General features: G+C 51.9%; 1 protein-coding gene across 1 annotated transcript in view; it reads left to right on the top strand.

The window, feature by feature from the left end:
• SH2B3 (SH2B adaptor protein 3) overlaps nucleotides 1–13,041 on the top strand; it is a 99,586-nt gene that overhangs the window by 77,576 nt on the left and 8,969 nt on the right. The window contains exons 3-4 of the mRNA XM_038763564.1: nucleotides 12,077–12,178; nucleotides 12,523–12,614. Coding sequence (XP_038619492.1) covers nucleotides 12,077–12,178; nucleotides 12,523–12,614 — 194 coding nt within the window. The remainder of the gene's footprint in view (nucleotides 1–12,076; nucleotides 12,179–12,522; nucleotides 12,615–13,041) is intronic.

The following is a 13,041-nucleotide window of genomic DNA, read 5'->3' as shown; positions in this document are numbered from 1 at the left end:
GGTAACTGAGGCCCAGAGAAGTTAAGTGACTTGCCCAAAGTCACACAGCTGACAAGTGGTGGAGTCAGGATTTGAACCCATGACTTCTGACTCCAAAGCTTGTGCTCTTTCCACTGAGCCACGCTGCTTCCAAGGGGCCTTGAATGTCCCCTTGAACCAAAGCCCAATTGCTCCCCCTTGGCCACTGCCTGGTCGGCATTCATTCATTCATTCAATCGTATTTATTGAGTGCTTACTGTGTGCAGAGCACTGTACTAAGCGCTTGGGAGAGTACAATACAACAATAAACTGACACATTCCCTGCCCACAAAGAGCCTACAGTCTGGAGGCAGGCATGGGCCTCCCCGCTCCTGTCTTCTTAGGGATGGGGAGGTACCCAGCCTGACTCCGGGACTGACTGTACAGAGGAGAACCATCCAGGTCATTCGAAGTCCAAGGTTACACTTCGACCTCGGTTATCCCGCGATGTCTGGGAAGTAGCAGCGTGGCTCGGTGGAAAGAGCCCGGGCTTTGGAGTCAGAGGTCATGGGTTCGAATCCCGGCTCTGCCACATGTCTGCTGTGTGACCTTGGGCAAGTTACTTCACTTCTCTGAGCCTCAGTTCCCTCATCTGGAAAATGGGGATTAAAACTGTGAGCCCCACATGGAACAACTGATTACCTTGTATCTACTCCAGCGCTTAGAACAGTGTTTGGCACATAGAAAGCGCTTAACAAATGCCATCATTATTATCCAGCACTTAGAACAGTACCCAGCGCTTCGAACAGTGCTTTGCACATAGTAAGCGCTTAATAAATGCCATCATTAAGTAGTCTATCTTTGGTCTGAAATAGCCGGTCAACTAGACCGGCTATAATCTGGGGACTCAGGCAATCAGCAAGTGTAGACCTGTGCTGAAGGGCTGCAAGGGGTCAAGAGAATCTCTCGGAACAGCGTCGGGGATGCAGAAAACCTTTCTTCCAGGAACTCAGCAGTATGGCCTAGTGGATAGAACATAGTGCTTAGGACAGTGCCTGGCATGAAGTGCATAACGTAAAAAGAGGCTTTATCCGTTTTTCCGCTTATTTCAGTCCCCTTACAATGCTTTCCAAGAACCGCAATCCATATATAGTCAAAGGCCCGGGCCCCTGGCGACGAGGTGCCCACAAACTGGGATGCTGCCGGTAGTCATTTGGCTTTCTGGCTTTATTTTATTCTCGGGGTGGAAACTGCCGGACTTTGGCACGTTGAACAAGCCTATTGGTTTGAGGCCACTGAGCCAGTTTGGAATGGATGGCACAAGCCCAAAGTGCCCAGGGGCACCACAGGGTCGTGGTGCCCCTGAGACTGCAAGCTCCTAGTGAGTAGGTTGGCTCTCTAGACTGGTTTTGTTCCCTGCCAAGCACCGCTCCTCACACAAATGGAGATTGGCATTATTGTGTACTAATGGAGGCCAACTTGTTGTGGGCAGGAACTCTGTCAACTCTGTACTGTACTCTCCCAGGTGCTGTACTCTCAGTACAGTGCTCTGCACACAGTAAGCACTCAGGAAATACTACTGATTGAGGCAAGTTTGACATTGAGTCCCACCTGTCCTGTTCTAGCACTGGCCTGGTCCTGAAGGGAGCTCTTGCTAATGCAAGATTGAAGAACTTTGCCAGGAAGGAAGCAAATTTTTTCCCAGGTGTTCTCTGTTACTTGCAACTGGGGAAATTGAGACCGAAGGGAGGTACAACAGTTTTGCAGATTGATTCTGAACATTACCTCAACCCTTCCCCTAGGTCAGAGGGATGATGGCCTATAAGTGGCTCTGCCACTTGACACCTGTGTGACTTTGGGCAAGTCACTTAACTTCTCTGTGCCTCAGTTACCTCATCTTTAAAATGGGTATTAAGACTGTGAGCCCCACGTGGGACAATCTGAATACCTTGCATTTATCCCAGCGCTTAGAGCAGTGCCTGGCATATAGTAAGCGCTTAACAAATACCATCATTATTATAAGAGCATGAAAAGGGGAGGCCAGACCTGGGGAGGATTTTCATTTTTGTTGAAATTGCCTCACCTGGAGCCCAATTCCTCTTCAGCCCCCTGACCTGTTCCGACTCCAGGTTGAATGGCCTCTGGACTGTAAACTTGTTGTGGGCAGGAAACGTGACTCTCAACCCCATTACATTATAGTCTTCGATGCACTTAGTTCAGTTCTGGGCACACAGTAAGCTCTCAAGAAATATGATTGATTGGCTTAGTCCCAGTGGAATAAAGCAGTAAAAGGATTTGCCCAGAATGGAGACTACCAAGCAGGGTGCCAGGCCCTCTGGGTCACCATGCCAAGAAGAGCCTCACTGGACTGGATTAAGACTAGCCAGATGAGGAAACAGCAAGTCACTCACAAATCTCATTGGTCCCATTTCTGAGGAATGTCCCACCAGGAGCAGGGAATGGGGCATCTGCTGGGAGCCCCAAGCTGCCATGTCCCCATCATTCATTCAATCGTATTTATTGAGTGTTAACTGTGTGCAGAGCACTGTACTTAGCGCTTGGGAAATACTAGTCGGCAACATATAGAGACGGTCCCCACCCAACAACAGGCTCACAGTCACACTGGCCCCATGTGGGACAGGGTGATCGTGTCCGCCCTGATGATCTTCTAAAGTGCTTAATCCAGTGCTTGGCACATTATAAGTGCTTAACAAATACTGCCGCTATTCTTATTATTCCTCCATCCCTTTGCTCCCTTTCTTAAAAATGGTTTGGGGAACCGAGGGCGGTTTTAGCAAGGGAGATGGATGTCAAGGGGAGAGGGGGTTTCGGTTCCTAATGCTGTCTCCTGCTAGGGTGTTTCATCTCTCGGGTTTCCTCTCCTTGCAGATCTGACGCCAGCAGTTTTGTCCCTCTGGCATTTTCTAACTTGTGGTTCCCTGTCCTGTCCCCTCCCCGCCTTTCCCCTTCCCTCTCCCTGCAATCTCGTCCTTACTTCGCCTTCCCAAATCTGTGGCCCATTGCGAGCCTGGGTGCCCTGAGCCAGGACGCCCCCTGCTGGCTGGTTCTAGGCACTCCAGCCGTGGCAGGGCCTCGGGTCAACAGGCGGTGGTCATCAATCAATCAATCAATCAATCAATTCATTCATTCATTCAGTTGTATTTATTGAGCGCTTACTCTGTGGAGAGCATCATCATCATCAATCGTATTTATTGAGCGCTTACTATGTGCAGAGCACTGTACTAAGCGCTTGGGAAGTACAAGTTGGCAACATATAGAGACAGTCAATCAATCAATCAATCAATCGTATTTATTGAGCGCTTACTATGTGCAGAGCACTGTACTAAGCGCTTGGGAAGTACAAATTGGCATCACATAGAGACAGTCCCTACCCAACAGTGGGCTCACAGTCTAAAAGGGGGAGACAGAGAACAGAACCAAACATACCAACAAAATAAAATAAGTAGGATAGAAATGTACAAGTAAAACAAATAAATAAATAGATAAATAGAGTAATAAATATGTACAACCATATATACATATATACAGGTGCTGTGGGGAAGGGAAGGAGGTAAGACGGGAGGATGGAGAGGGGGACGAGGGGGAGAGGAAAGAAGGGGCTCAGTCTGGGAAGGCCTCCTGGAGGAGGTGAGCTCTCAGCAGGGCCTTGAAGGGAGGAAGAGAGCTAGCTTGGCGGATGGGCAGAGGGAGGGCATTCCAGGCCCGGGGGATGACGTGGGCCGGGGGTCGATGGCGGGACAGGCGAGAGCGAGGTACAGTGAGGAGATTAGTGGTGGAGGAGCGGAGGGTGAGGGCTGGGCAGTAGAAGGAGAGAAGGGAGGTGAGGTAGGAGGGGGCGAGGTGATGGAGAGCCTTGAAGCCCAGGGTGAGGAGTTTCTGCTTGATGCGCAGATTGATCGGTAGCCATTGGAGGTTTTTGAGGAGGGGAGTAATATGTCCAGAGCGTTTCTGGACAAAGATAATCCGGGCAGCAGCATGAAGTATGGATTGAAGTGGGGAGAGACACGAGGATGGGAGATCAGAGAGAAGGCTAGTGCAGTAGTCCAGACGGGATAGGATGAGAGCTTGAATTAGCAGGGTAGCGGTTTGGATGGAGAGGAAAGGGCGGATCTTGGCAATGTTGCGGAGCTGAGACCGGCAGGTTTTGGTGACGGCTTGGATGTGAGGGGTGAATGAGAGAGCGGAGTCGAGGATGACACCAAGGTTGCGGGTTTGTGAGACGGGAAGGATGGTAGTGCCGTCAACAGAGATGGGAAAGTCAGGGAGAGGACAAGGTTTGGGAGGGAAGACAAGGAGCTCAGTCTTCGACATGTTGAGCTTTAGGTGGCGGGCGGACATCCAGATGGAGATGTCCTGAAGGCAGGAGGAGATGCGAGCCTGGAGGGAGGGGGAGAGAGCAGGGGCAGAGATGTAGATCTGGGTGTCATCAGCGTAGAGATGATAGTTGAAGCCGTGGGAGCGAATGAGGTCACCAAGGGAGTGAGTGTAGATTGAGAACAGAAGGGGACCAAGCACTGAACCTTGGGGAACCCCCACAGTAAGAGGATGGGAGGGGGAGGAGGAGCCTGCAAAAGAGACTGAGAAAGAACGACCGGAGAGATAAGAGGAGAACCAGGAGAGGACGGAGTCTGTGAAGCCAAGGTCAGATAACGTGTTGAGGAGAAGGGGGTGGTCCACAGTGTCAAAGGCAGCTGAGAGGTCGAGGAGGATTAGGACAGAGTATGAGCCGTTGGATTTGGCAAGCAGGAGGTCATTGGTGACCTCCCTACCCAACAGTGGGCTCAGTCTAAAAGGGGGAGACAGAGAACAAAACCAAACATACTAACAAAATAAAAGAAATAGAATAGATATGTACAAGTAAAATAGAGTAATAAATATGTACAAACATATATACATATATACAGGTGCTGTGGGGAAGGGAAGGAGGTAAGATGGGGGGGATGGAGAGGGGGACGAGGGGGAGAGGAAGGAAGGGGCTCAGTCTGGGAAGGCCTCCTGGAGGAGGCGAGCTCTCAACAGGGCCTTGAAGGGAGGAAGAGAGCTAGCTTGGCGGATGGGCAGAGGGAGGGCATTCCAGGCCCGGGGGATGACGTGGGCCGGGGGTCGATGGCGGGACAGGCGAGAACGAGGTATGGTGAGGAGCTTAGCGGTGGAGGAGCGGAGGGTGCGGGCTGGGCAGTAGAAGGAGAGAAGGGAGGTGAGGTAGGAGGGGGCGAGGTGATGGACAGCCTTGAACCCCAGGGTGAGGAGTTTCTGCCTGATGCGCAGATTGATTGGTAGCCACTGGAGATTTTTGAGGAGGGGAGTAATATGCCCAGAGCGTTTCTGGACAAAGATAATCCAGGCAGCAGCATGCACTGTACTAAGCGCTTGGAAAGTACAATTCAGCAAGAAAGAGAGACAATGCCTGCCCACATCAGGCTTTGCCCAAGGTCTCATAGCAGGAGAAAGCGTTTCCCGGCTGAGAGGAAAGGAAGGAGTTTCTGATGCTGCCAGGGAAAGTGGGTTTTCAGTTTCCCTCTCTGTCAGTCCAGAATCCCCTGGTCTACGTGGCTCTCCTTCCCCCACTGCCCCTCCACCCCCCCCCCCCACAACCCTTCCCTAAGCGCTTAGTACAGTGCTCTGCACACAGTAAGTGCTCAACAAATACGATTGATTCCCACAGGGGTGAGTGGCCCACCATGGTGGGCCTCTGCCCCTCTCCCCTCTATCCCTTCCCCTCTGCTCTCCCGTATTTCCTCTTCCCCTTTCTCTGTCTTTTCTCTCTCCTTCCAGCTTCCACTTCTTAGAGAAGCAGCGTGGCTCATCATCATCATCATCATCATCAATCGTATTTATTGAGCGCTTACTGTGTGCAGAGCACTGCACTAAGCGCTTGGGAAGTACAAATTGGCAACATATAGAGACAGTCCCTACCCAACAGTGGGCTCACAGTCTAAATCAATCAATCGATCGTATTTATTGAACGCTTACTGTGTGCAGAGCACTGGACTAAGCGCTTGGTCATGTGAAAAGAGAGAATCACCCCTGGGTTGGGAGCCAGTTGAGGTCAGAGCGATGCTCTCAGGCAGGGCAAAGAAGCAGGTTCTGGGGTCCCGAGTTTGAGGTTCCTAAACTCGGGGCCCCAGAACCTGCTTTCTTCACTCAAGGGGTCGTCAGCCTCTTGGCTGGGGGGCTCAGATCTAGTAAAGAGGTGAGTTGAGAGGAGAGAATTAATAATAATGGTATTTATTAAGCACTTACTATGTGCAAAACACTGTTCTAAGCGCTGGGGAGGTTACAAGGTGATCAGGTTGTCCCACGGGGGGCTCACAGTCTTAATCCCCATTTGACAGGTGAGGGAACTGAGGCCCAGAGAAGTTAAGTGACTTGCCCAAAGTCACACAGCTGACAATTGGTGGAGCTGGGGTTTGAACCCATGACCTCTGACTCCAAAGCCCAGGCTCTTTCCACTGAGCCACGCTGCTTCTCTTGGGAGAATTGGGTTTGATTTCCCCAGCTGTGGACCTGGCTTTTCCCGACAGTTCTGGTTTCTCATTGGGAGAGGGGAGAGGTGAATCCTGGACTTTGTACATATCTATTCTATTTATTTTATTTTGTTAGTATGTTAGGTTTTGTTGTCTGTCTCCCCCTTTTAGACTGTGAGCCCACTGTTGGGTAGGGACTGTCTCTATATGTTGCCAACTTGTACTTCCCAAGCTCTTAGTACAGTGCTCTGCACACAGGAAGCGCTCAATAAATACGATTGATTGATTGATTGAGCTGGGGGCGGGGCATGGTGTTAGGGAAAGAGGGATACATGTGGTTAGGCTACTCTGCCTCTACCAAGCCTGATTTCTTCCTGTGTTCCAACTCCCCCAATCCCATTCCTCCACTAGTATGGGGATGACCTGAGTGGATGGAGTCTGTCGTCTTACCTCTCTAAATCACCTCAACCCCAAGAGGAAAGTCCGAGGAGAATAGTAAGGATTGTCTCTATCTGTTGCTGAATTGTACTTTCCAAGCGCTTTAGTACAGTGTTCTGCACACAGTAAGCGCCCAGTAAATATGATTGAATGAATGAATAGTAGGATCCCAAGCTCCTTCTTCTGGTCTGGAGCAGGCACTTTGGGAGCTGTCCTTCTCTTCTCCGCCTGCACCACCTTTAGGGTAGCTAGCTCCCCACCTCCTTGATTGGCCTGGAAGAGCTGCCCCAGGCTGAGGACTTAAGGAGCTTCCACACTCCTAGGGCTATAACAGGGAAGGGGTTCTGTCCATAGGGAGTTGATTCAGTCAGAGCCCACGGATGCTGAGATATGGCCCAAGCCTGCAACCCTGTCCTCTCGGACAAAGCCTGCCCACTCCTGGGGGTCCCCAAGAATGTGGAAAGAGCAGGAAGGCCCCATGGTGTGTCCTGGCTGAGCTGACCACCCACTGTGTGCTAACCACTCCTCTCCCCAGTCCAGGAAGTTGCTCTGTCTCCTTCCTCCCCTTCCCATTGCCTCTAGTGTGGACACACACACACACACACACACACACACACACACACACACACACTCTCTCTCTCTCTCTCTCTCTCACTCTCACTCACTCACTCACTCACTCACTCACTGTGGAAGTCCATTTTTAGGTGGTTTCCCCAAGTTAGGGGAGTAGGAAAAATGGATTTTAAAGGGAGGAAAAGTATCCCAAATATCCCAAAGCTGAAACATCTGTCAGAGAACAGTGAGTGGGCTGTTGGTGAGATGGGCTGGTCTGGGGCACTTGTGACTTGAGTTAGTGCTGGGCTGGAAGGGGCCAGCCGCTGACCCAGGAGTCAGGGAGGGAAATAGGGGAGGGGGTGGGGAACGTTCCCCACCAATGTTCCCTGCCTGCTTTCTCTAGCTACCTGACTGGAATGGATTGGGGTTCTCCCTCTGCCCAGATTGTCCAACTACAACTCTCTCCCCAGGGGTCAGGATGGGGGTAGGAACTCTCATGAGATCCAGCATCCCTGGCTCCCCTTCTAGGTTCTGAATCTCTCTGGGGCCTCAGGCCCCTACCCTCCAACTTGGCAGTTTTGTTGCTGGCAGGGGTGCCCAGGGTTGAGGGACCCCAGGATTTCTCCATTTCTGGAGGGGAGGGGCTGGGGGGAGCACCCAGGAGCTCAGCAGTCTGGGATAGACTGGGGCTAGTCACTTGGTCCCCTTCCCCAAAAGGTGGGCAGGAATAGGGAGCTGTGGCCTCAACCACCCTAACCCCTCCCACTCTGGATCTCTAATAATAATAATAATAATAATAATAATAATGGCATTAAGCGCTTACTATGTGCAAAGCACTGTTCTAAGCACTGGGGAGGTTACAAGGTGATCAGGTTGTCCCAAGGGGGGCTCACAGTCTTAATCCCCATTTTACAGATGAGGTAACTGAGGCAAAGAGAAATTAAGTGACTTGCCCAAAGTCACACAGCTGACAATTGGCGGAGCTGGGATTTGAACCCATGACCCATGACTCCAAAGCCCAGGCTCTTTCCACTGAGCCACGCTGCTTCTCTCTCCTCAGTGTCCCCTCTCCCCCACAACCCCCTGCCTGCTTGGGCTCTGTTCTTGGGCAGGGGGTTGGGGAGTGTCAAACACCCAGGAACTGCCACCACCTGGGACCGGGAGAGGAGCCAACAGGCTCGGTGCCCAGTCAGCCCGCTCCCCTCTCCTGTTCCCATCGCTCCAGCCGCTAAAAGCAATTGCTTGCACATGTCAGATCTGAGAGTAGGGTCAGGGCCCGACTGCCAATTCATTCATTCATTCAATTGTATTTATCAACCATTTACTGTACTAAGCGCTTGGAAGAGTACAATATAACAAACAGATATATTTTCTGCCTACAATGAAGCCACAATCTAGAGGGAGACAGATATTAATATAAATAAATTACAGCTATGTACATAAGTCCTGCATACCAAGAGGGAGGAAGGGGAGCCAGGTAATCCCTGAGGAAGCCAGAAGCTCAGGAGGTGGGGACCGGTTCATGTGCTCCATAATTCAGTGCAGGTTGGGACCAGAAGGTTCCCCTCCCCGTCCCCTCTCCCCAGCTGTTCACTGGAACATGTGTAAGACAAGCTGGGGCCGCTGGAACACGAGAGCCAGGAGGGATGGTGGGGCGTGTGAGGGACCAGGAGTAGGCAAGCTGGCCATCCCTGCAGGTCTGGAGCCTGGGGTGGGGAGGGCTTCAGCTGCAACCCCAGAGTTGGGGACGGCGGGTAGGCCTGAGGAGTGGTTGACTCAAAGGCAGCACGAGGTTTGGGCACGGCTACTTTCCTGCCCAAGCAAAGTGAAGAGAGAGGGTCAGGGAAGCCCGGGAGGTTGAACAGTTTTGCAGATGGTTTCTGAACGTAGCACCTCAGCCCTTCCCCTAGGTCACAGCGATGATGGCCGGGAAGAGCAGGAGGCTGAAAAGGGGAGGCCAGAGCTGGGGGGTATTTTTAATTTTGTTCCCCTTGCCCTCCTACGACTTGGGCTCTAGCGCAGAAAGGTGAGCCCTGCATGGACTGAGTGACTTGTATCTACCCCAGTGCTTAGAACAGTGCTTGGCACATAGTAAGCACTTAACAAGTACCATTATCATTATTGTTGTTATTATCATTACTGCTGTGCATAGAGTCTTTTCTGCCTCAGGGCATTCCCGGCTGCTTCTAACAGTTTTCCTCACTGTTCCTCCCTGTCCCTGGCTCCAAACCACCGTCTGGGCTAAGAGATTCTAGCCACCTTGTTGCCCCCACAGTCCAAGGTGGCCCCACAACGTGGAGGGGGGGGCTCCGACCTGCTGATGCCATCTCTCTCCTCCCCCGGCCCCTCTCGCCTGCGGCGCTTGCCACATGTACACCCCAAAACCAATGGTGTCACAGCTGCTGCCACCACAGGACACCTCCAACATCCACCCTATCACAGCTAGTGCCCCGTGTTTTCCTAATGCCTTCGTTTTTGGGGGGTGCCTCCCTCAGGCCATATGGCTCTAAGAGGGTCGGGCCACCAGGTGCAGCACAACAGATCGTTGGAGGAGGGACTAAGAGTGATGAATGGGGACCAGAGGGAAATAAGGGATAGCAACATCGTGCTCAACCTGAGAAGCCACGGAAGCTGACGGACAGCAAGGGGACTAATGAGGGTTAGTTCCTATGGGAGCATCTTCGGGAGAGCCAAGAGGAGCTGACCGTATCAGCCAGGGGTGGGCTGTTGCAAAGGAGAGGCTGTGTTAAACCCCTGCCCATGTAAGTGGCCCGCACTCTGTCCATCCATGGAGCACTCCGTGCCAGGACTGACGGTTATGTGCCGAGCCCTCCCAGTTGGGAGTGGGATTAAAGGTGTCTGACTTGGAGCAAGCTGTGGTCTCTGTGTTCTCTACGCTACACCTCTCTGGGAGTGGTAGCATCAGAAGGTCATGGACTTTAATCCCGACTCCACCACTTGCCTGCTGTGTGACCTCAGGCAATCAATCAATCAATCAATCGTATTTATTGAGCGCTTACTGTGTGCAGAGCACTGTACTAAGCGCTTGGGAAGTACAAGTTGGCAACATACAGAGACAGTCCCTACCCAACAGTGGGCTCACAGTCTAGAAGGGGCAAGTCGCTTTACTTCTCTGTGCCTGTTACCTCATCTGTAAAAAGGGAATTGAGACTCTGTGCTCTCTGTGGGACAGGGTCTGTGTCCAACCCAATTTGCTTGTATTCACCCCAGTGCTTAGTACACAGCCTGGGACAAAATAAGTGCTTAACAAATACCATAATTTTTTGTCATAATGATGGTCTGCTGCCCTGCCCCTTAACCCGGGGTCCAGGCAACCTTGCTTGACCTACTCGAGGGGTGTGTGAGTACTTGACTTGCCTCCTTAAACCTAATTACTTTTTAGGGAAGCAAGCCTGGGATCCAGCCAAGTTTGCTCGACTCACTTAAGAGGTGTGTTTGACCCCACTTCTGCTGAACCCCTCAGTGCAGAGATGGGAGAACGTAGGGCCCAGGAACACCCAATTTCTCGGGAGAGGGGTAGAAGAGGAGCAAATTCCAGGCTTCTTTGGTCCCCACCAGACAATCCCCCTGGCACCAGACACTCCTCTTTCCAATTCTTTCATCCAGTTTGTTCTTCATCCTCCAAAAACTTAAGCCAGCACATGCCATTCTAGCCTATCCCATTGCTGCATTTCCATCTTTGACCGGAGAGTTTTTGGTCCTGTATTTTCTCACTTTGTGGAGCCCATTCTGTTAGGAATTGAGGTCAGCCTGCTGTCCCGCCTGGGAGCTCATCTCCATTTTGCTTCGTGTGTAGTTTTCACCTCTACATTTGATACTTGGAAGCTTCCTGGTCTCTCTGTCTGGATCCTGCTCCCATTGCTCTTGTGATTTCAGCCTCCCTGTCATGCGTGGTGCATGGGGTCGACCGGCCCTCTGAGCTGATCCTTCTCTGTGGGCACCTCATCACTCTATGGTGACCATCTTTTTAGACATATGGGCCCTGCCCTGGCTCGGCCTCTCTCTCTTGCGGCATTCATTGTCAGATTTGTTGACCTTATGCTTTTGTTGGCTGGGCGAGTCTTTCGTTTCCTCCTCTCCAGTTGCCTCACTGCACACTTGAGTGGCCCCTTCTGGATACCACCAAATGCCAGGGCGGTGTTGGTATTCCTGTCTGGCCGTTAATGAGTCAATGCTGGAGTTCAGTGTTCTGGCATGGTGGCTTCTGGGGGGCAGGGGCCTGTGTCTAACCCAGCTTCAAGGGCAAAACGCTTCAGGTTCAAAATTGGTTTTGGGATGAGCACAAGAAGAAACCTGCCCCCCGCGCCTCAACCCCCAGAATGAAACAGAGGAAGGGGAGCAGGGCCCCGTTTAGACTGTGAGCCCACTGTTGGGTAGGGACTGTCTCTATATGTTGCCAACTTGTACTTCCCAAGCGCTTAGTACAGTGCTCTGCACACAGCAAGCGCTCAATAAATACGATTGATTGATTGATTGATTGCATCACCCAGGCCAGTTTGCAGCCCCAAGGCTCTCTGGTGGCAGTTGCCCGCGGCGGGTGCAGGTGCTGAAATGCAGGATCCAACTTCAGGACCTCGATTGTGGAACACTTACCATCTTGGTCTACATCCCCACAGGCTTCAAAGCCCAAGCTGCATGCCCTCTGCTCGGCCATCCAGGAGATCCGGAGATGCACCCGCCTGGAAATGCCCGACAACTTCAACACCTTCGTGCTTAAGGTAATGCCCTGACTTCCTCCCCGACTTCTCTTGTCCTCCCCTGACCTCAGGTCTCTTTTCCAACCTCCCCTTCACCCCGTCACTTAACGGTTCCCCCTCTCCCCATGGCTTACCTCCCCTGGCCTCACTGATCAGGATAAGGCAGGTCCCCAGGCAGGAGTCCTGCCACGTGCAAGGAGTTGTTAGGAGAAATGGAGGTGAGAGCTCGGCCAGCCGGGCCCTGCCAGAAAGGTGGAGGGGGTGAGGTCAGGACGAAAGGCTTGTCTGCTCCTTTTGCCGTGAGTCTGTGGATTCCCGGCTTGCCTGGGACTACTTCCTTCTCTTTTGTGCATCTCTCCATCCAGGTTAATAATTCCACCGACATCATATTTGAGACTGGAGATGAGCAACAGTTGAATTCGTGGACATCAGAGATCAGAGAATGCCTGAACAGATTGTAAGCCTGGATGTGCTTTCTAGCTGGGGCTGTCCTGATGAGGGGAGGTCTCTCTCTCTCTTTCTCCAAAGGCTTTGTTTCTGGCCTGGGGCATGGCTGGGAGGGAACACCCTGTTGGAAAGAGGAATCTTAGTCCAGACCAGGCTTCAGCTGCAGGTGGAAGTTCTTTGTGCAGAACTCCCTCCTTTCCCAGTGGAATTGCTGGTTTCCCAGAGGGGGACACAGAGCCCCACTTGGTCTAACAGGGAAATAAGTAGCTGAAAGTCAGCTCCCTGCCCTGGCTTAGGTCTGATTGGACTCAGTGACTCACTACCTTGGAAGGTAGACAGGACATCTCTGTGCAAAGGGAAAGTCCCTTACCCAGCTCCCTCATCTCTCTCTCTCTCTCTCTCTTTCTCCTTCTTCTTTGTTCTTCTTCCTTCTTCCT

Source organism: Tachyglossus aculeatus, chromosome 21, assembly GCF_015852505.1.
Source record: "Tachyglossus aculeatus isolate mTacAcu1 chromosome 21, mTacAcu1.pri, whole genome shotgun sequence".
Lineage (NCBI taxonomy): Eukaryota > Metazoa > Chordata > Mammalia > Monotremata > Tachyglossidae > Tachyglossus > Tachyglossus aculeatus.
Note: the sequence above shows the minus strand (reverse complement) of the source record. Positions and strands in the feature narration are given on the sequence as shown.